This window comes from Nicotiana attenuata, chromosome 7 (genome assembly GCF_001879085.1).
Source record: "Nicotiana attenuata strain UT chromosome 7, NIATTr2, whole genome shotgun sequence".
NCBI lineage: Eukaryota > Viridiplantae > Streptophyta > Magnoliopsida > Solanales > Solanaceae > Nicotiana > Nicotiana attenuata.
The window spans coordinates 73,525,950-73,549,124 of NC_031995.1; the positions used below are offsets into that span (position 1 = coordinate 73,525,950).

Genomic DNA, 23,175 nt, shown 5'->3' on the forward strand with positions numbered 1-23,175 from the left:
TCTCTTATCTGATATATATTTTGTATATGCTTATTTAAGCTTGATTTGTTTAGATGTTTTTTCCTCCTATTATGAAAAAAATGAAGGATATGTGAAATAAAACCCCATCAAGCCCTAACCAAAACTCCCGCTTGAGCTCTTGGAATGAAACTTTTTTGGTATTGTTTTTTATTTACTGTTTAGTTTGTTCTATTAAAAATGACAATTGCATAATTTCTAAGAAGAAGGTATAAGTTATCCCGGCACTAATTACTCACCCCCTACAAGGTATAAGTTATCCCAGTACTAATTTTAATCTCGGGATAACTTATACCAGGTTTGCTAACCAAACAAAGTATTAAGGTGGTATTAAATTCTTATACCAACACTATATCAACTTATACCTCATACCAAACGACCCCTAAATATGAGTTGATCACCTAGATAATAAGATAGTAATAATTAAAGTGTTACAAGCAAATTGCATAATTGAACTTCTTAACTATGTTTAACTTACCCTTCGGGGTTGCGCAATTGGTTTGGAGGGTGGTAATCCATACAGATGGCCTGGGATCCAATCCCCTCTCAATGCCTTCTGGGTAGAGCCTGTTGCAAGTGCTTGCCTGGTGCGATTTACATCCCTTGTGTTGTTTGTAGGCTATTACACAAGGGGAGGGGAGATTTACCCAGTTCGCACAAAGTGCTCACCATAGAGGATGCGACAGAGATTGTAGTTTACCCAAATAAAAAAAAAAGTATGCTTGACTTTAAACAAACTTAATTCTCTAATTATAGGTATCAACCCATACAACTAATACGTATTAATATAAGTACATAAAATATGTTAGACGTAAGAATTGAATTGAAATGCCTAAAAAAGGCAGAGCAAGTTGGACGAAACAGTCGGTCCCCATTACAACTCATCCAATGCCTTATCACTATTCCAAGAAAAAGTCTTCTCTTCCCATTTACAAAATTCTTCATTCATTCTTTGATTTGTTCAACTTTTGATTTCATCTAATACACGATTCAATTCAACATTTTATTCGTTCAGAGTTCAAGTACAAAAATCATTAGAATATGGCAGTTTCACCTGAAGAATCTTTCCCGCCAAGAAAACGGCGGCCGTCGGCGAACTCCTTCGTCGCCCCCAATCTCTCCGATCACAATCTCCTCCAATCACTTCTCCTCTTATCATCAGAAATCTCAACTCTACAACCTTTACTATTTCTCTTGAAAAAAAACACTTCCTCTATAATCAGGAAATCAAAGCTTTTATCAATTTTGTTCCAGGAAATTAACGGTAGAGATTGTAGCAGTTCAAACGATCCCACTACATCACGACATGTAACCGGCTTTCCACCGTCCGCGGTATTATGCTTCGACGAATTGTACATAGTTTTACAGCGAATCAAAACTCTGCTTGAAGATTGCCGTAATTGTAGTAAGATGTGGCTACTTATGCAAATTGAGGTGTTTTCTAATGCTTTTCATGAACTTACGCTTGAGCTGGCCATTTTACTGGATATTCTTCCTGCTAAAAAGCTGAAGCTGAATGACGACGTTCAGGAATTGCTGATTCTCGTTACGAAGCAGTGCTCTGAGAATTCAGCTTATGTTGATCCAAAGGATCAAGATTTGCGATCTCAAGTTGTTGAAATGCTCGACAGGATAGAAAGAGAAATCGTTCCTGATCAATCTAAATTGGCGGAGATTTTCGATAAATTGACTTTGCGTGATTCTATGAGTTGCAGGGATGAAATTGAGTTATTGGAAGAGGAAATTCAAAGCCAAACGGACGAGAAATCGAAATCTGATATCATCGCGTTGATCGGATTTGTACGCTACGCTAAATGCGTGTTGTACGGTGGTTCGACGCCGAGAACTAATTCCCGGCGACGGCGGGCGGCGGCGGATGTTAGTGTTCCAGCGGATTTCCGGTGTCCGATTTCGCTTGACTTGATGAGAGACCCTGTGGTGGTCTCCACGGGACAAACATACGACCGCAGTTCAATAACCCTTTGGTTCGAATCGGGTCATACCACGTGTCCTAAAACGGGTCAAACCCTGACCCACACAGAATTAACACCAAATTCAGCGTTGAAGAATTTGATAGCTATGTGGTGCAGAGAACAGAAAATTCCGTTTGAGTCAACGGAGTTGAACGTTAAATCTAACGGTATTGTTACCAACAAAACGACATTGGAAGCAACGAAAATGACAGTGTCATTTTTGATCAACAAGCTGAAGGCGTCGCAATCTGTTGAAACGGCTAATCGGCTTGTTCATGAGCTTCGCGTCTTAGCCAAGACGGACTCGGATAGCCGAGCCTGCATTGCGGAAGCGTCAGCTTTGCCGTTATTGGTTAAGCTCTTAGGTTTGGAGCATCCGAGCCTACAAGTTAACGCTGTTACAACAATTCTCAATCTGTCAATTCTTGAAGCGAACAAGACGAGGATAATGGAAACGGACGGAGTTTTAAACGGAGTTATTGAAGTGTTACGATCAGGTGGCACGTGGGAGGCAAAGGGAAACGCGGCAGCAACCATTTTTAGCTTGACAGGTGTACCAGCTTATAAGAAGAGATTGGCTCGGAAGACACGTGTCGTGAAGGGATTGATGGATTTGGCACGAGAGGGGCCCACTAATTCAAAGAGGGACGCCTTAGTGGCAATTTTGAACTTGGCGGGAGATAGGGAGGCAGTTGGAAAGTTGATTGAAGGCGGGGTGGTGGAAATGGTAGCAGAGATTATGGATGGACTAATGGAAGAGGCAGTGACGATTCTTGAAGTGGTGGTGAAGAAAGGTGGATTGGTTGCTGTAGCGGCCGCGTATCCTTTGATTAAAAAACTGGCCGTGGTATTAAGGGATGGCACGGATAGAGCAAGAGAAAGCGCAGCCGCGACACTAGTGAACATGTGCCGGAAAGGGGGATCGGATATGGTGGCAGAGCTGGCGACGGTTCAAGGGATTGAGAGGGTGATTTGGGAAATAATGGGAATGGGGACAGGAAGGGCTAGAAGAAAAGCAGCAACTTTGTTGAGAGTTCTAAGGAGATGGGCTGCTGGATTGGATGCAGAAGTGGCATCCGGGGCTTATTCAGATGTGAATATGAATACTACTTCAACCAGAATAGTATTGCCAGGTTAATGTTTTTTTTTTCTTCAAATATGGAGAAATTTGTTCCTTTTTTTTTTTTATTTTGTTTCAGAAAATCTGAACATGAAACTGTAACATTTGAGTCAACGTCCTTTGTGGATTGTATAATTGTTTATACCTTTGTGAAGTTGAAGAAAAAGAGAAAGTTTCTACCTTTACCACGAATTTTCCATACGAGCCGTGAATAATTTTGTTCTACACATTTTGGTGTGATCATTTTATATTCTATAGAAGGGCTGCTACAGCACTGAGATCTTTAAGGATCTTGAACTTTACTGTAAATTCTAGTCTACTACAGTTTATCATTGGATGCCCTTTAGTGTGCCAATTCATATTGAAAGCCGATTACTCTATAGCTGATGTAGTTGGTTTATGTTGAGCTTTATAGATGAGTATTTTCTTACAGCAATTTAAGGAACACACCAATTATCTTAGCAGCAGAGGACTTACCTTTTGATGTGATTAAAATGACATGAATCACAGAATAAACTACGAATGCAACATAGCTAGCATAATATTATAAAGGACAGCCTGATCCAAGAAGTACTCCGCGTTAAGGCAAGGTCCGGGGAAGGACGAGCTAGCAGGTTTGAACACCGCCGTTATAAAGAAAATGTTGGGTAGCTAGCTTCTCTTTGTTTGGATGTCACCATCTCTGCAGCAGTGAGGCTCAAGATTGTGTTTCCAAAAATAGTATTGCTTCATTGAGGCTCTTCCATACCTCCCAAAGTAATATCGCAATCCTGACTGTATTTGACAACAAAGGGAAGCATACAAAAGAGCAGGAAGCTGTACTTCATTGGACACCCTTAATCCAGATGAGAAGACTTTGGATCTCTTGAATTCTTCATTTACCATCTTCTACAATACTCATTAAACAGATCCAGTTCATAGACAATAAAGATATAGAATGCTGTCCCATCATGTAATACTCTATCAACCTTTCCCTTGGGATGTAGAAAGTACATATTGCGCATAAGAAATTCCAGAAATGCAGATGATAACAAGAGTTCAAAGGAGAGTCAAACAATATGGGGGACCTTATTAGTCTTGGTACTGGTAATTTTGTGTTTCTGGGCTGGTTCTTGATGGGCCAACTTCAACATATATAGCTGACACCACATTCACTTGAAGAATGGATTACTAAAAGCAAGCCGTTTGACAATAAAAAATTAAGTTTTCAGTAATCAGCGAAGTCTCCTTGAACTTAATATAGTGCAAATATGTTTTGCACCATTAGTGTATACACTTAAAACTTCAGATAGGATTTACGACAGTGTAGAGTTTTTACACATCATTATATTCAACGTACTGTATCTTTCACACTGGTTAGTACATAGGACTTCAACTTTTGTAGATAATCATCAGTGAAGATAAACTATGTTGTATGATCAATACCGATCGCAATAAGCAAATGCTTTTTTTTTTTTTTTTTTTTAACTTTCCGGATATGAATTCACAGTGAAACTGAAAACATAGAAGTAATAAATTGGGGTGAAGTGCACCATGAGACACTTTTAAACCTGCTACCTGGTGTCAGTGGCAAAGCCAGAAATATTTTCGAGGGTATTCTGACTTAAAAGAATTAAATAAAATTTTCCGACAAAGAGTGTTCAATATATATTTTATACATATAAAATTAATATTTTACTTATATACATAGTGTAATTTTTAGTAATATTTCGGCGAAGATTGACCACCCTTCGCCCCTGCCTGGTGTCATTTCCACAATAAATCACATGTCTTGATATAAATCCTTTTGGGCTCCGAGGTGAAATTCAGCACATACTATTGGATCAAATAGGTTGTTGAAAAAGTGCGATATCAGATTGGGCCAATGACTCCGCGAGCCCCAAACTTTTTTGTGGAACAGAGCTACCAATTACTTTAGTCCTTGACTGATGAAACATTTCATATTCATGAAAAAAATTAAGGTTATATATAATCGAATCCTCCAAATTGATAATTTCTGTAAGAATAAATCTTCCTATAAAGTATGTTTCGTGCGCCACGGAACTCGGAAGTCATTTTTCATGAAAAATGTCTTCCTCAAAATATTCTTGGTAGAAAAATGTTTTAAGATGTTTGGTTGATAAGTAAAAAATATGTTTGAAAAATACATATTCAAGATTAATAATAGTAGTATTTGCAAATCGGTGCCAAGTGTTTTGGTAAAATCTTCGCGTAGTAAAGATTAATAAGATAGTCTAAATTTTTAGAGCAAGTTATAAGAAATTAAAAGTTAAAAACTTAGATAGCTGCGCATGAAAAATGACTTCCGTCCATAGTTGTAAGAAGTCATTTTCCCATGAAAAATATTTACTAGTAACCAAACTCCATAAATGAATGTTCTCGTGAAAATTTTTTCCCTAAAGAATGAATTCCGTCATGTCACACACCTAAGGGTAGCAAAACGGACGGGTCGTGTTGGATATGGGCGGGTAAAGAACGAGTAATACAAAAATGGATAAATTATCTGACCCGGCTTATATTTAATACGGATAGAAAATGGGTTAACCGTTGGATTACATGGATATCCATATTATCCATGGCTTCTTGATTATATCACTTTTGGGAGAATTTCCCAACCTCTCAAACTTGAAGAACATCAAATTTGAGTCCTTACAAATGTTAAAAGTTAAACCCATTGATTATCCATTGTTTAAGTGGAATATATGGTTTTTTATCCATATTTAACCCATTTTTAAGAAGTTCATTATCCAACCTATTTTTTAGTAGATAATATGAGTGGATAACTATTTTTTAATCCATTTTACCATCACTACACACACCCGAAGTCCATAATTGATCAAACAAATCGTGGCCATATAATTTTAACCAGGTGCTAAAACGAGACGTAGCACAGAAAGAGGCGAGTTAATGATCAATCATGATACTGACCTGCCAATTGTGTTTATGTGTATGAAATGGACCAAACATAGAACAAAAGAAAGGAAGGCATGTATTGGAGTAAGGTAAGATGAAATTCTAAAACCCTGTCATTTCTGGCTTACAACCGAATTGTATGGTTATGACAAACATTCAATGAAAATGGTACGTGCCCACGAACTATTTTAACTTATATGCTACTCCTAATACATTAAATATGACAACCAAACATTTTCTTTGGTCCCCTCAACTCCTGAATTGAAAAAGTTCTTCAGAAAAATTAAAACAAACTCTTGCTTGATGGTAGTATTAAAAAAAGAGTAAAATTCAGAATTTTAAGTCAGTGGATCGGATGTGCACATTAGTACTGTTGCGCCCCCTAGTCTTTTTGTAACAATGAGTTTAAACATAATTTTCAAGTATATAGTATATAGTTTGAGTTGAAGATAGTAAATGCGGTATTCAATATTACCTATCCGCGCGCCCGGCCGCGCTGTTGGTTGAACGTGCACAGGCTCATTGAGGAGATTGGAAGATTAATGTGTATTATGTAGGGGACCGGTCGATAGGAAAAACAAGTTTAATATTTGTCTTGTAACTATGTGCATACAACACATTCTATTTATTAGGCTCTCCTAGTGGGAGTGATCTGATGCCCCTTTTAATTTGTGGTTTTCTTGATATGACTTGTCAACTAATTACACATTCTAGCTGCTAAGCACATTGACTATATAGTACTTGCTCAAGTTTAGATTAACTTCCAATAATCAGAATTTTGCTTCTAATTAGTAAATCAAATCAATTGTTAAAATCCCGAAATCATAATATTCAAATTCTGAATGTGCTTTGTTCACGAAGAAACTTTTCGGAAGCACGGACAAAAGCTATGTGTTGCTTTTTCATCATATATATATATATATATATATATATATATATATATATATATATATATATATATAATGCAACATGTTGCAGAAGGCAGAAAATGTTGGACTATTGATGATTGCATCATATAAGAAAATGAAAGGAACGTAACGTTTTAACTTAGCTTTGTGGGAGTAATTTGTATAGTGGTATTTGATCCATTCTAAAGCATAAGATATAGATGCACCAAATAAGCTAAGGAGAACCCATACATGAGGGATTTCACCTTTATTCATAGAGTTAGGCATCAATCGCTGCCAGATCCATAATTTTAATTTTAGCTGAGAGAATGAGTTTTAAAATGTACATTTATTTTTAATTTTATCTTTTTGTAGGGGACCATATCCAAATTCAGTGCCTTGACAAGTGGAGATTTAACAATGTGTTAGTCTAAGTCTTATTTTCGGTACATCATGAAAACAAACTTATCACAAATATGACTACAGCTTTTGCAAATCGAGCATAAACGGTTTTTGGATTACTGAATATTCACTTGTAGAATGCCTCATGCATGAATTACAAAAAAGAGGGAAAGAAAAGTTGTACGAACAATAATTAAAAAGGGTTAATTTACAGAAAACATCTTTAATCCCAGGTTTAAGATATCAAGTTGATATGTAGTTTCGTTGGTGTCCAGCCTTTCATTTCTATATTCTCAATATCCTTTATTTTGTAATTTTCTGCTGCTGTCAATGTATTGAAAAAGATAGGGAGTAAAGAATTTTAGGCATTTATCAAATACTAGAACTTCTATATTGTTCTTGTAGGCGTGTTACATTTTTCTTAATGGAAGTGGACGGTGTTTACCCAAAAAACGGGTAACAATTGAATTTATACGTGGTTTAAAGGATACGTGGTTTAATTCTATACAAATTAATAAGAATAACAGATAAATGAAATAAAGACAAAATAAACGATCAAACCAATTGCAATATGATGACCAGTCCTGTTCTTAGATTAGACAATGGAGTTTGTCCTCGGTCGGACCCTCGGTACAAGCTCGATCGTGAGTAAAGAACAGAACAAACAAGCTATGCTTTAAACAGTAGCTAGAGTACAAAAGAAAACTTTGTATTGCCTTAATTGTGTGTTACAGTGTGTAAGACTCATAAAAAGTTTCTATTTATATAGTAGGAGAATTTCAACTCTAATACAAGTCTAAAAAGGGTAAAAATCTTATTTTTCCGACAATTGTTGGTCCATGACTGATACCGACGGGATTCACGTCGTAAAATCTAATTGAAGGCGAATATTAAGGCCCCCTATCCATCATGCATAACCATCTATCTCGTCTCCCGAGATCCAGGAGCCGTACTTGATCCGGGGTACATTGCTTTGTCATGTCCGATCCCAGATACATCGTTCGTTTTTTCCTGAGTCTCGACATGAAGAGTTCCCGAGGTCAAGAAATCATACTCGGTCCGTGCTTCCCCTTTGTTCTTTCATCGGGAAATCAAGGGAAGGCATTGCTTCCGATTTTACCCGTACACAGATAGTCCCCTCGTTTTCCAGATAGTAGGTTTATCAAAGCGAGGGGAAGAGGTGAATTAACCTCGATTTCTTCCCTCGTACGTTACAATCGGGTTGACGAGTCAGCAAAACATCCCATCAGTCGCGTCGTTCAGACTTTGTACATGTGTCGGCCACCGATTGATTATCCTCGAGCGCGAAACATCACGTACTAATTACTCTTTCCCTTTATAAAAACTCCGACACTTTTTTCACTTTTTTACTTTTCGATTTCAGAGCTGTTTGATTTATCCTCAAATCCCCCACTTAACTCTAAACTCTTCAAATCTTCATACGTCACTTTCCAGATCTTCATATCTTCATCTTCCGATCTTCGAACCTGCAAATCAAATCTTCATATCTTCATCCCCAACTTCAAACCTTCATATTTTTCTTCATATCTTCATATTTTCCAAAATTCGATTCTAAAAACATTCAAATCCGTGCCTCAACAAACCACCCCTTCGACTTTCAACCTGATCGCGGATGTCATGTCGTCCGTTCCTGAGGTTGTTCCATCGAGAATGACTTCAAAGTTGAGAAGGCCTCTAGTAAGCAAGCCCGAGGCGGGGTGTGGAGGTGTATATCCTCCATTACCGAAGATATACTCCCCACAGTCCGGGTGGACTACAACTGGGAGGGAAAGGAGGTGTTCATTCCCGGGCCCAATGAGGACATTACTACCCACGTGGAGGGGTATTTAAGTGTTTACACTTACCCCTTCACACTCTCCCCGGTAGACCCTATAGTCCCCAGCTTTTGCAAAAGGTACGAGGTCTAACTTGGGCAAATTCATCCGCCCTTTTAAAGGATCGTAATCCTTCTCTGCAACTTCGTGAATAACACCGAGGCACCTCGGTTCACCCTCAACCACCTGCTTCGTCTCTACAGTCCTTGAATCTTGCGAGGGGGGGCTGATTAAGCTGATTCGTCCAGCAACTAAAGCTCCATTCTCGAGTATCGATGAAGATTGAGATCGAGGTTGGCAGGAGAGGTTCGTTCAGGTGAAAACCGAAGATCTCATCCCCCCCCCCCGAATTTCCACCGTTCCCTGAAAACGGGAACTCATTCCGTAAGTCTTCTCCTTCTCGAGTGTTTGCTATCTCCTTTCATTCTTTTCTAATTGCATGTGTTTGCCTTAGTGCAGCGGTTGCCCAAGTCCCTAATGCAATCCCTGCTTCAAGGAGTCGATTGAGGGGATTTGCAAACAAATATCTTACTTTGAGCGCGAACGGCGCAAGATCTCGAGGGGAAAGTGGGAGGCTCGTTCCCACAGTGAGTCTTATGCCCGAATAATTACATTTACATACTTAACTTTTACATTTGCTAAGTCCTTTTCCCTTTCACAGGCTTGCCCAAGACCACCGAGCTTCGGCTATTGGATGGGGATGAGGCCCTATCCTTCCCTGCAGAACCCTTTGCTTCGGGACAGACCGGAGCTGCCGCAAAGGAGGAGAGAAAGAGAAAAAGAAAATCCTGGCTCCCCGAAAGCTGAGGTAAAGAAGAAGAGGGTTGTTGTCCGGATCCGGAGAAGCAACAAAAAGAGCACCAAAGCTAGGGTACCGGGCACCGATTCCCTCTTCCTGCTCAAGGATTTCCCTAAGGATGATGACCTTGAAGTCATTGCTCATGAGTCAACCATCGACAAGGGAGCGCAGGCAACGACCGAGGAATATGGTCGAGGGGTCGATTCCCTTCTAGCTAGGGAACCAGAAGGAAGATCGGAGGCCATGGCCTCCCGAGAAGTTCCGGCCCCGAAGGAGGTAACCGGTGTCATTGACATCGCGGAGATTCCATCCCATACAAAGTCCATGTTCGAAGAGGCTCGGGCCGATAAAGAGAAATAAAACGGGATGGCACCGGGCCCAGAGGATGCCCTCAACATGTTCTTCGACGGAATGGGCAAGAGCGCGCTGGACGACTACTCTGGGCTTGGTCACCTGGAGGTCCCTAAAAAGGACATGCCATCGAGAGTGGGCAAGCTGAATTCGAGCCCCAAGCTAGTGAGTCAGTTCCCTGCCCCGAGTGTGGATCCCGACCGCAAGAGAATGATCGTTCTTACTATCCCGGCGGATGCCCAGGCGATGTCCGCTCCGGTGGTATCGCCAGCTACCTTCGTTGCTTGGGGGCCGGGGAGGACCAGAGGAAGATGAACAAAGTAGGTACATCAAGCCTCTTCAACGAGGCGCAACAGGCACTGAACCGGGTAAGACGTATATTCTTTGTATCCTTTGCGAATTTTACTTAGTTTTAGCATGTTCTAACGACCTCATTGTTTTTCAGGATTCAGTGCTTCATCATGAAAGCTTCCTCTGGTCCTGCTTGGAAATCAGCCAGCTCGAGTTCGAGCTCAAGGGCAAGTTTGGAAGAAGGACATGCATAGAGCTCTCAGTGAACAACAAGACGAGGCTTTCAAGGACCTCCCGATTCTCCGAGCCGAGCTGGAAAAGACGCAGAGGGAGGCCTCATCCGTGAAACGGGAGCATGCTGAACTGGTCGAGAAGGTCAAGATCTTTGAGGATAAAAATGAGAAGATACTTGTGGTGACTAATGATACAACTTCACAGGTCCAAGAGAAGATAGACTTGATCAACCAGCTTCGCGACGAGATGGATGAGGTCAAGACAATGGTCGAGGGAATGAAGGGCATAATGGATCTGCTGGCTTCGGAAAAAGAGGCCACAAAAGAGGATATATCATCGGTCAAGGACCAACTCCAGGTAGCAAAAGAAAAAGCCGACAAATGGTCTCGGCTGAGCAACGAGCTCCGGTCACAACTGGCTTCGGCCGCCTCGGAACGAGATGCCCTTGGCTAGGAATATATTGCGCTAAAGTCCAAAATAGAGGCGATCTCGATTGATTTGTCCGAGGTCGAAGAAATTTTATCTCAGTATAAAGTCGGTGTGGAGGTGTCCGAGGCCCACTTAAAAATGAAGATCGAGTATGTAAAGCGGCTATCCCAAAGGGAGACCCTCGAGTAGATTTACGCCTGAGGTTTTGACCTGTCGGACGAGACCGAAGAAGCAAAGAGGCTCGAAGCTGAGGCAAGGGAGCTCTATGAGCCCGAAGGTTCGGGTGCTGAGTCGAGCCCCGGTGAAGATTAGGCAGAGATGCCTTAGTTCTTTTTTGGCTTTTCCTTGTATATTTTCTTTCTTGCTTATTCTGAGGTCGTTTTATCGTGCCTTTGTAAATATTTTTTAAAATGTATAAAATTTTCCCTTTGGAAATACCATGTTTTTACTTTTCAGCATCCATTTGTAGTCTTTTGTTTGTGTATCGTTCTTAATGCCTTAGCATGGGACTAAACATAATATGGGGAATTTGTTCTTCGGAGGTCCGAATGGAGACCGATTTCGATAGCAACTCCGAATTACTTCATGGCTTCGAGATTTCAATAAAGTCGAAGACCTTTTAAGATTCTTAAGTGTTTTAGTCATATAGATGATGTTTTTGTCGAGGGTAACCTTTTAATAGGTTTTAATTATATGTAAGGGCCTTACTTTTTGAGTACATATTTCGGACGTCTCTGATCCATTTTAAGCTGTCCATAGCCTTTCGTATGCGGGCACTGCCTAGTGGGCTGGGTGCCTCCGGGATTCGATGACCCGGGCCATTCGATTTTTTATCGAACGACAGTCCTCGAGTTGGTGTGCCCATGGGCTTTAGGTTTATATATATATATATATATATATATATATATATATATATATATATATATATATATATATATATATATATATATATAAAAACTTTGTGTCGTGGCTACAGTGGGCTACATGGGCATGGTTCGTATGACCATCTAACCCTTACAACGAATCCTAATCACCAAGCCTTGGCTTTTGACATATAGAATTTCCCTTTCTAAGGATCTTAACCTAGGGGTAATGGCCCCTAGTATTTGAGGCTGAACTTGTGAGGGCTCGGATGTTGTTGTCTCGGTACAAGCGATCAACGATTCTGGTCTAAGGTCAGTCTTCTAAACCAAGGTAGCACGTTTTACTATTGTCTCGTTAAAATCCAAGTCGAAAAACCCTCTTCGGAACAAAATCGTTTCAAAGGAAAAAGTGTACAACACGCGCTTTCATACCTAATAGTCACATCGCCCCTGGCCCGAGTACTTGCATATGTTAGTCCGTAATCTAAATAAATTAAAAAGGAATTAAGTTCGTACCTTAGCTGTAGTACCTCTTTAAGTGTGCCACGTTCCAGCCGTTCGGAAGTTGTACGTCATTTCCCGATTCGAGTTTATACGAGCCTTTGTCGGTTATTCCGATGACTCTATATGAACCTTCCCAATTCGGGCCCAGCTTCCCTTTGTTTAGGTTCCTGGTATGTGATGTTGCCTTTCTCAGTACTAAGTCCCCGAATTGAAAATGTTGGAGGTTGGCTCTCCGATTATAATACCATCCCTACTCGTTGCTTTTGGGCAGCCAATCGAACAAGGGCAGATTTTTGCCTTTCGTCCAATAATTCCAGGCTCGTGACCATGGCCTCTCCATTCGATACTTCGGTAGCATACTAGAACCTGAGGCTCAGTTCCCCTACCTCGACTGGTATTAAGGCTTCTGCTCCACAGACTAGAGAAAACGGGGTCTCCCCAATACTCGACTTCGAAGTCGTACGGTATGCCCATAGGACTTCGGGCAAGATTTCCTTCCTCTTTTCTTTCGAACTGGTCAACCTCTTTTTCAGGTTTTGGAGTATAGTTGTGTTCGTCGATTTCGCCTGCCCGTTCCCACTAGGGTGGCAATGCATTGAAAATATCTTCTTGATCTTGTGGTCTTCGAAAAACTTACTTACCCTGCTGCCGACGAACTGTTTTCTGTTGACGCAAATGATCTCGGCCGACATCCCAAATTGACATATTATATGATCCCAAATGAAGTCAATGACTTCTTTCTCCCGGACCTTCTCGAACGCCTGAGCCTCGATCCATTATGAAAAATAGTCGATCATGAATAATATGTATTGGACCTTACCGGGTGCCCATGGTAGGGGAGCGACGATATCTATTCCCCACTTCATAAACGGCCATGGTGACAGGACGGGGTAGATCATCTCGATTGATGAATCATCGGGGTGTGACTTTGGCACTCGTCGCATTTCCGCACAACGTCTTTCGCATCCTTCTCCATTTGTTCCAGTAGTAGCCGACTCTGATTAGCTTCCGAACAAAAGATTCTGCTCCCGAATGGTTCCCGTAAGTGCCCTCGTGAACTTCTCTCATGGAATATTTGTTATCTCCTGCACCTAAACATCTGGCCAATGCGCCGAAGAAATATCTTCTGAACAGTGCTCCTTTGACTAAACTAAATCTGGCAGCTTTGGTGTGCAGGTTCTCGATTCCTTGGGATCTGATGGTAATTTTCCTATATTCAGGTAGTCTATGTATTTGTTTCTCCAATCCCAAGTCAAACTTGCCGAGTTTACTTCGGCATGACCTTCTTCTACCATCGAGTTCATCAGCTGCACGACTATCCCCGAGCTGAATTCGTCAGAGTCGGCAGACAACCCCAAGTTGGCTAGTGCATCGGCCTTACTGTTTTGATCTCGAAGTACATGCTGCAGAGTCCATTCCTTTAATTGGCACAGGGTTACCTGCAATTTTTCCAAGTACCTCCACATCCGTTTCTCTTTTACTTCGAACTTTCCGTTGACTTGATTTCCGACGAGGAGGGAGTCACATTTGGCTTCGATCACTTTACCCCAAGACTCTTAGCCAGTTCCAGACCTGTAATCGTGGCCTCATACTCGACTTCATTATTAGTCAATTTTACGATTCGAATAGACTATCTAATTATGCTACCCTCAGTCAGTTTTAGTACGATACCAAGCCCGGACCCCTTCACGTTAGACGCACCATCCATGAACCGGGTCCATATCCCTGAGTTAGTCCCCGAGGTGAGCATCAATTCCCTTTCGACCTCGGCTATCAAGGAAGGCATAAAGTCGACTGCGAAGTCTGCCAAAATCTGAGATTTTATGGTAGTGCGGGGTCAGCACTCGATATTTTATCACTACCCATTTGGCCAGCCGGCCCCAGAGCTCTGCCTTGTGCATGATATTCCTCAGCGGGTAAGAGGTTACGACACATATGGGGTGGCACTGAAAGTACGGTTTCAGCTTCCTGGAAGCACTTAGTAAGGCGAGTTTTAACTTTTCCAGGTGAGGATACCTCATTTCGGCATCGCCCAGGGTTCTGCTAACATAATAAATAGGGAAATGCGTACCTTTTTCCTCCTGGACTAAGACACCACTTACCGCCACCTCAAAGACCGCCAAGTAGAAGTATAATTGTTCATCTGCCTTTGGACTGTGCAGTAAAGAGGGCTTCGACAGGTATCACTTGAGTTCCTCCAAAGCTTGCTGTCATTTCGGGGTCCAAGAAAAATTCTTCTTCTTTTTCAATAGAGAGAAGAACCGATGGCTCTTATCCGACGACCTCGAGATGAACCGGCCCAATGCGGCTATACGCCAGGTCAGTCTTTGAACCGCCTTGACATTATCGACTACGGTGATGTCCTTTATGGACTTTATTTCGTCAAGGTTGATCCCTACCCCCGATTAGACACCATGAATCCGAGGAATTTGCCCGAACCGACCCAAAATGCACACTTCTCCTGGTTTAGCTTCATATTGTATTTCTTTAGTATGTCGAAGGTTTCCTGCAAGTGTTTCAAATGGTCCTCTGCTCGTAGGGACTTGACCAACATATCGTCAATATAAACTTCCATTGATTTCCCTATTTGTTCTTCGAACATCCAATTTACTAGGCGCTGGTATGTGGCACCAACATTCTTTAATCCAAACGGCATTGCGTTGTAATAGTAGGTGCTGAATTTTGTTATGAAAGAAGTCTTTTCTTGATCGTGCGGATCCATCCGAATTTGGTTGTACCTAGAGTAAGCGTCGATAAAACTTAGTATCTCGTGCCCAGTCATCGCATCGATCATTCAATCGATGTTAGGCAAAGGTAAAGAATCCTTCGGGCATGCCTTATTTAGATCTTTAAAATCCATACACATCCTTAGTTTATTTCCTTTTTTGGCACTACCACTATGTTAGCTAACCAATTTGGGTATTTAACCTCCCAGATGGATCCTATTTTTAGAAATTTGGATACCTCATCCTTGATGAACGTGTGTTTGATCTTGGACTGTGTCCTTCTCTTCTACTTAACCAGATGGAACTTTGGGTCCAAACTCAGCTTGTGAGTGGTTACCTCCGGTGGGATCCCTGTCATGTCTAAATGGGACCAAGCAAAATAGTTGATGTTAGATTTAAGGAAATTAATTAGTTTTTTCCTGAGCTCGGGGTTTAACCCCATGCCTAGGTATACCTTTTGATCTAGTAGGTGCTCGACTAGTATAACTTGTTCCAACTCCTCAACCGTTGATTTTGTGGCGTCGATGTCATCGGGAGTGACGAATGATCTCGGGATACCATAGTCGTCCTCATCATCTTTCCTCTGCTCTTCATGCCTCTCCGGTTCGGCCGAGGCTCCAGTGATTGCTATTTAGTCTCTCTTATTTTGTCAGTTTCGCGCTCCTCGATGTTGAAATCGCAGGCACCAAGATAACTTCATCGACAATAAATATTTCCTTTGCGGCCCGTTGTTCTCCATAGACTGTTTTGACTTCCCCCCAGTGTGGGAAATTTCAGCACCTGGTCTAAGGTTGAAGGTACCGCCCTCATGTTGTGGACCCATGGCCTTCCGAATAAAGCGTTGTACATCATATCCCCTTCGATCACATGGAACTTCGTTTCTGGGATCATCTCGGCAATGTTTACCGGCAAAGTTATCTCTCCTTTTGTGGTCTGACATGCCATATTAAATCCATTCAATACCCGTACTGTCGATATGATTTGATCCTGTAACCCCAATTGCTCTATGACCCTTGATCTGATGATGATGGCCGAGCTACCTGGATCAATCAGCACACGTTTAACCCGAAATCTATTGATAAGTACATATGTTACTAGAGCATCATTGTGAGGCTGTATGATGCCTTCAGCATCTTCATCGCTGAATGAAATAGCTCCCTACAGAACATAATCCCAGGGGAGTTTTTCCCTTGTAATAGATACTTTAGTGCATTTTATCATTGGCCCTTGGGGGACTTCGACTCCCTCGATGATCATGTTGATCACGTGATGAAGTTCCTCTTGTTCGACCTATTTGTTGGCGTCCCTATTTTTGAAGTGGGTTTTGGCTCGCTTACTGAGGAATTCTTGGAGGTGCCCATTATTGAACAGTCGAGTAACTTCTTCTCTTAGCTGTCGACAATCTTTGATCTTATGACCGTGAGTTCCGTGATGCTTACACATCAAGCTAGGATCTCTCTAGGCTGGGTCGGACCACAATGGTCGGGGTGACATGTCGATAATCTTGGTGCCTCACTACTCCCGAGTGACATGTAGTAAACGTTCTTGCTCATCAAGCCCCGGCCACTAGGCCCTCTATCGTTTCTCTTCTCGTTACTTACTGACTGATACCCGGATCCGGTTCCCCTACGATCTGAGTTGTACGGTGGATGCCGATCTCGGGCCGGTCTTGGCTCCTGATCAGTAGCTTTCTTAGACCTATCATCGATCTTGATAGGATAAACAGATCCAAAAGGGTCCTCGAGTTTGTCGTCCTCGACCCCTATCTTCGACTAGTATCTATTATGGACGTCGGCCCAGGTTACCGCCGGGTACTCTACCAAATTTTGTTTTAACTGTTGAGATGCCACAAAACTTTGGGGGTTAATCCCCTGAGTGAATGCCTGAACGGCCCAATTTTCTGCAACTGGTGGCAGGTCTATCCGCTCCATCTGGAATCTTGACACAAATTCCCTGAGCATTTCGTTATCCCTTTGTTTGACCTTGAAAATATATGACTATCTGGTCTCGACCTTGATGGCTCCGGCATGGGCCTTTACGAAAGCATCTGCAAGCATAGCAAACGAGTCAATCGAATTTGGAGGCAAGTTGTGATACCATATCATTGCTCCCTTGGACAAAGTTTCCCCAAACTTTTTCAGCAACACTGACTCAGTTTCGTCATCTTCCAAATCGTTCCCTTTGATCGCGCATGTATAGGAGGTTACGTTCTCATTTGGATCTATGGTCCCATTATGTTTGGGAGTATCGGGCATACGAAACCTCTTCGGGATCGGCTTCGGTGCCGCGCTCGGAGGGAAGGGCTTCTGGATAAATTTTTTGGAGTCTGGTCCCTTCAATATCGGGGGCGCTCCCGGGATCTGATCGACCTTGGGGTTGTATGTTTCCACCTTTTTTCATTGGCCTCAATATTTTTCTCGCCTGACTCTACCCGTTTTGTCAATGCTTCGAGCATCTTTATTACCTCTAAAGTTACACCACGCTCGGCTTCACCCGATCTCTGGTAGTTTGTTCGTCTCTTCGAATACTGTCCGGGATTGTCCAGGTCCGACCCTATTGGGGCATGGCTTTGATTATATAGCTGTACTACTGCCTCTTATTGAGCCTTATTTTGAAAATCAGTCGTAGGCTCACCTCGTCACCTTCACCTTCGGGCGCTCCTTGAGTTGTTGGTCGAGGTCCCCCCTCCCCCCCCCCCCCTCCCCGAATACTATTTTCGGGATCAGTTGGCAAATTGATGTTGATGGCCGCCTGTGAGTAAGCATTGACCGGATCAGCGGCTGGGACACTGTCGCGGTCAACAGGAAGCACATCATTACTTAGTACCACATTTTTATTTTCTTCGTGATGGCCAGACTCAGTGTCAACGTTCAAGTGAGCGGACCAAGAGTTTGACATTTTTAGGCTGACATGGAATTAAGATTTCAAAGAACAAGCGTAAAATAGGTGTGTTATGGAGATTCGTACCAAGTCACCACTCTTATCCTTAGCCCTACGGTGAGCGTCAAACTGTTTACCTAAAAAATGGGTAACAATTGAATTTGTACGTGGTTTAAAGGATACATGGTTTAATTCAATACAAATCAACAAGAATAACAGATAGATGAATTAAAGATAAAATAAACGATCAAACCAATTGCAATATGATGACCAATCCCGTTCATAGATTAGACAATGGAGTTCGTCCTCGGTCGGACCCTCGGTACAAGCTCGATCGTGAGTAAAGAACAGAACAAACAAGCGATGCTTTGAACATTAGCTAGAGGTTAAAAGAAAACTTTGTATTGCCTTGAATTACGTGTTACAGTGTGTCAGACTAAAGAATTCTTTTTATATATAGCAGGAGAATTCCAGCCTTAATACAAGTCTAAAAAAGGTAAAAATCTGATTTTCCCAGCTATTGTTGATCCATGATTGATACCAACAGGATTCACGCCGTATTTCGGTTGAGGGAGAAAATTACGGGCCCCTATCCATTATGCATAACCATCAATCTCGTTTCCCGAGGTCCAGAAGTCGTACTTGATCCGGGGTACATTGCTTTGCGTGTCTGATCCAAGATACATTGTTCGATTTTCCCTGAGTCTCAGCATGAGGAGTTCCCGAGGTCAAGAAGTTATACTTCGTTTGTGCTTCTCGTTCGTTCTTTTATCGAAAAATCGGGGAAGGCATTATCTCCGATTTTACTCGTACGCAAATAGTCTCTTGCATTATATTCAGATGGTTAAGCTAGATCTATGAGTGTTGTGTTACAGTTTTTAGTTTGAAGTTTTTGAACCTTTTGAAGATGGAACTAACAGAACTTCTATTTATACGCGGGATTAGGGAAAGGCCGAACCTAGTTAGGTCTATTGTGCACAACATTATTTTGTATTTTCGCAAGAGGTTGTGTCCACGGTGAGATCTTGGTTGTGTTATTTTAATAAGGAAGCTATACGAAACCAAACTTCCATTTCTCAATCAAATTAAATACGAGTAAACATGTGATAATTGCACTATGTATTAATTAGTTTATTACGCGACTCATTTAAACATAAATTAAGTCAATGGATGGTGGTGTACGAAGAACACTGCTTCAATCACCAAAATAAAAATATTAAAAATAAAACAGCACATGTTCAACTTTAGTAATTTCCTTGGTCAGAGTTCATAATATGTGAACTTTTCTACTTGGATAAAGTAATTGAAGAACTAGAATTGTACGGTACATAGTATAAAACTAGTGAAAATCTTGGGTTGGGTAAAGTTCAAAATAGCCATTTTCTTGGCTTGTAATTGTAAAATAGACATATCAGAGTCATTAAAAAACAGCCAATCTTTAAAACTCATGACGGTGTTATGAATTCCAATTTAAAAATGCGACACTTCATAACAGTTTCTTATTTTTTCACTTGTTTAAATTTGAAATTCATAACACCGTCATAGTATTTTATTTTATTTTTAAATCAAAAGTACCTATCTAAAAAGTGGCTAGTCTATAAATTACTTCCCAAATAAACTAAAGCCAAATTGTTCGTTATGGTCTTGAAAGTCAGCCGAAGACAAGGGGAGAATCTTTAGGGATAGGAACCATATTTTACAATTTATACACAAACATAATAATGAGGAAAAACCAAACTTTTTCTTTAACTTTGACAAGGTGATGATTTGGCCATTCGGCATAATATTAAATAAAGAGCAAGTAGGAAAAATCATCCACACCCTCTCAATATTTTGGCCGTATTCTATAGTATGTTTTATTGACACATTTTCTTTGTTTGTGGACCCTATTAACATGGACGGATGCACGTTTGGTTGCATGCTCTATTTTTGACTTGATGGATATATGGTTAAATAACAACACAACAACAATTCAGTGGAATCCCACAAATGAGATCTGGAAAGAGTAGTGTATATGCAGATTTTATCCCTACCTATGAAGGTAGAGAGACTGTTTTCGAAAGACCCTCGACTCAAGAACGTAAAAAATGGAGCAATAGAAAAACAATAGCAACAACAATGTAAGCAAATAATACAACAAATAACTATAGAGATCCAAGAATATGAAACCACAAGAATAGTGTCAAACCTACTACTAATACTGACATACTGTATATAAACAAGGGACTAGGAATCGGAAGGTACCCGACTAGTACTACTACTAGTAGTAAGACGAGGCAAAACTTTAGACTGTCTATCAACATGGTTAAATAAATTTTAAGAAAATATATTTAGTCATCCACGGTTTAAATTTGGCAAAATCAACTCATTTTTATTATTTATGTTATCCATTTAAGTTTAAATGAATTGGATTATGATTCAGTTATTGATTTGATAATCGGTTAAATACGAAATAATTCATCAAACTATTTGATATGTCAAATATTATAACCCAAGGGGTCAAAATGCGACCTAAATCCAAACATATAAATTCAAATTTGGACATCTAGAATTATGTAATTTGGATGTACTTAAGTTAGTAATTTAAGAAAAATATTGCTTTCACATTTTTTTTTCTAAAAAAAGAAGCAAATATAAGGGAGGAAATGTTGAGTCATATTAAACGAGTTGGGTTATTACATGTTATTTGATCTATCTTACTTACCTACTTTTGATGAGTTAGAATCATGATTCATTTGTTGATTTAAATCGGTTTTGACCCGCTCAAAATTTAACACAACCACTCGTTTGTCATGTCTACCCTATAAATTAGTATAACGTGTACATAGATAATACACAACTACTAACTTAAATATTTTGTTCCTCTCTATCACAAGTCACAACCATCCCCCTGCCTACACCTCACTCACTCTATTTATCCTCCTTTGCTCACTCCAATATAGTGTAGTCACCTTCAATACAGAGAGAAGCAGTAGACATTGCAAAGAAAAATGGGTAATTATAGGTTTAGATTATCAGATATGGTACCAAATGCTTGGTTTTACAAGCTCAAGGACATGAGTACCAATAGCAAAAATAAAAGCAAAAGCCAAACATCATCATCATCTTCAATATTTTCCTCAAAATCATCAAATCTTCAACAAAACCATAACAACAACTTGTCATGCCAAAGAAAATCCTATTACTTTTCAAGAAACCTTAGTCCTAAGAATAATCCAACTCCCAACAACATTAATATCTCAGAGCCACCAAAAAAATCCTCCAAGAAAAAGAGGAACACTACTAGGAAATCAATTTCTCCTAGGTTTGTTAATTCAACTGTCTCAGCAGGCTGCAATTGCCGTGCTTCTCTTGAATCTGTTTTTACAAAAGACAATTCCACTACTCCTGAGGATTTCCCTAATTCCCCTTTTTCATCTTCTTCTAATTTTTCTTCTGAACAAGATTCCATGATTCTGTCTGCATCTTGTCATTGCAAAATCCACAATGAGTTTGACTCTGTTGATCTTCCTCCAATTTTGACCAAGCCGAAAAAACTTCAAGATTCAACAAATGGTACCAAGAAAAGGCAAGAAAACACAGAGCATAAATCTTTAACAGTGAAGATAGTGAAAGAAGAACAGTGTACTAATACAAGTCCAAAGAGAAGAGTTTCAGTTAGTTCATCAAATGGTGGGGTTAAGCTGAGAACAAAATCTCCAAGAATTGTAAGCAGAAAAAGTGTATCTTCAAGTAAAAAAACAAGTGTTGGTGAAAGCTTTGCAGTGGTGAAATCATCTAAAGATCCACAGAGAGATTTTAAAGAATCAATGGTGGAGATGATAGTAGAGAATAACATAAGAACATCTAAAGATTTAGAACAACTTCTTGTTTGTTATCTTTCGTTGAATTCAGATCAGTATCATGATCTTATCATCAAGGTTTTCAAGCAAATTTGGTTTGATATTACTGATGTTCAGCTAAAATAGGGGAAGTATGGTCAGGATGAGTCATCTCGTGTTCACGCACGGACTACTCACATGGAATGTAATGTATGCAGTCTACCTCCACCCTAAAACCCAAGACTTATATAATTTACGTAGAAATAACATTGTCGTCTTCAAGGCTTCCCTTCTTATATTATTAAGCTAAAATATTTTTTGTAAATTTATTAAGTATAGTTATTATGATAATGTGTATAAGTAGAAAATTCCAATGTTTTAATGGACAATTTGTCTCATTTCCTATTGACATGTTCTTATACATTTATGGGATTGTGTTGTCATGGAAGTGAGCCAAAATTGAGGGTAGAAAACTTTTGGAATTTGTTGGATAGTAGTATTAATGTCTAGTAAATGAAATTAGCTAGTATTACTTTTACATTCCAATATTTTGACTCTGACTTCCATTAAATCACAATGCTTTTACTTTATGTTATGATAACATCATTTCTAGTCATTTCTAGCAACGAAGGTACATTTAACAGAGGCGGACACAATGATAAATGACCATAAGTGTATGTTTTGAGTGTGTCTTGATCTCATTTGTCATGTGAGTTGAGGGAAATTACATGGTTTTTGAAGTGAAATATGCTCATTCTGTGTTTCTTATGTGTAAGAACGAGTTCGGATGAAAGTAGAGTAAAAGAAAAGGAATCATCGCAAAACAGAAGTGAGGTAGCAAAATTTGGAGCATCTATGCACGTGCCTCGCGCGAGGGCAGACGCGCCAGATGAGACAGCTTCGATGCAAAACAGTGAAGTATGGTAAAGGCATGGATCGCTTCGCGGAACAAAAATTAAAAGAGCTGGGAGATGGTCTATGGTCGCGCGCTGCGCGAAAGTTGACGCGCCCTCTAGTTCTCCTATCCGATTTTGGATTGTATTGGACGACCCTCCATCCTACCTAGGTCATATAAATACACTCTTAAACATAGTGTTAGCACAACTTTGGAGGGAGAGATACTACTTTT

At 40.4% G+C, this 23,175-nt stretch overlaps 2 protein-coding genes across 2 annotated transcripts; both read left to right on the plus strand.

Moving 5' to 3' along the window:
* Positions 826-3,401, plus strand: LOC109229309 (U-box domain-containing protein 16). Its single transcript, XM_019394704.1, has one exon. It carries the CDS (start codon positions 1,060-1,062, stop codon positions 3,127-3,129), a length of 2,070 nt encoding a protein of 689 aa, XP_019250249.1. The 5' UTR covers positions 826-1,059; the 3' UTR covers positions 3,130-3,401.
* On the plus strand, positions 21,065-22,696 carry LOC109229310 (transcription repressor OFP2-like). The gene has a single exon (XM_019394705.1). It carries the CDS (start codon positions 21,216-21,218, stop codon positions 22,191-22,193), a length of 978 nt encoding a protein of 325 aa, XP_019250250.1. The 5' UTR covers positions 21,065-21,215; the 3' UTR covers positions 22,194-22,696.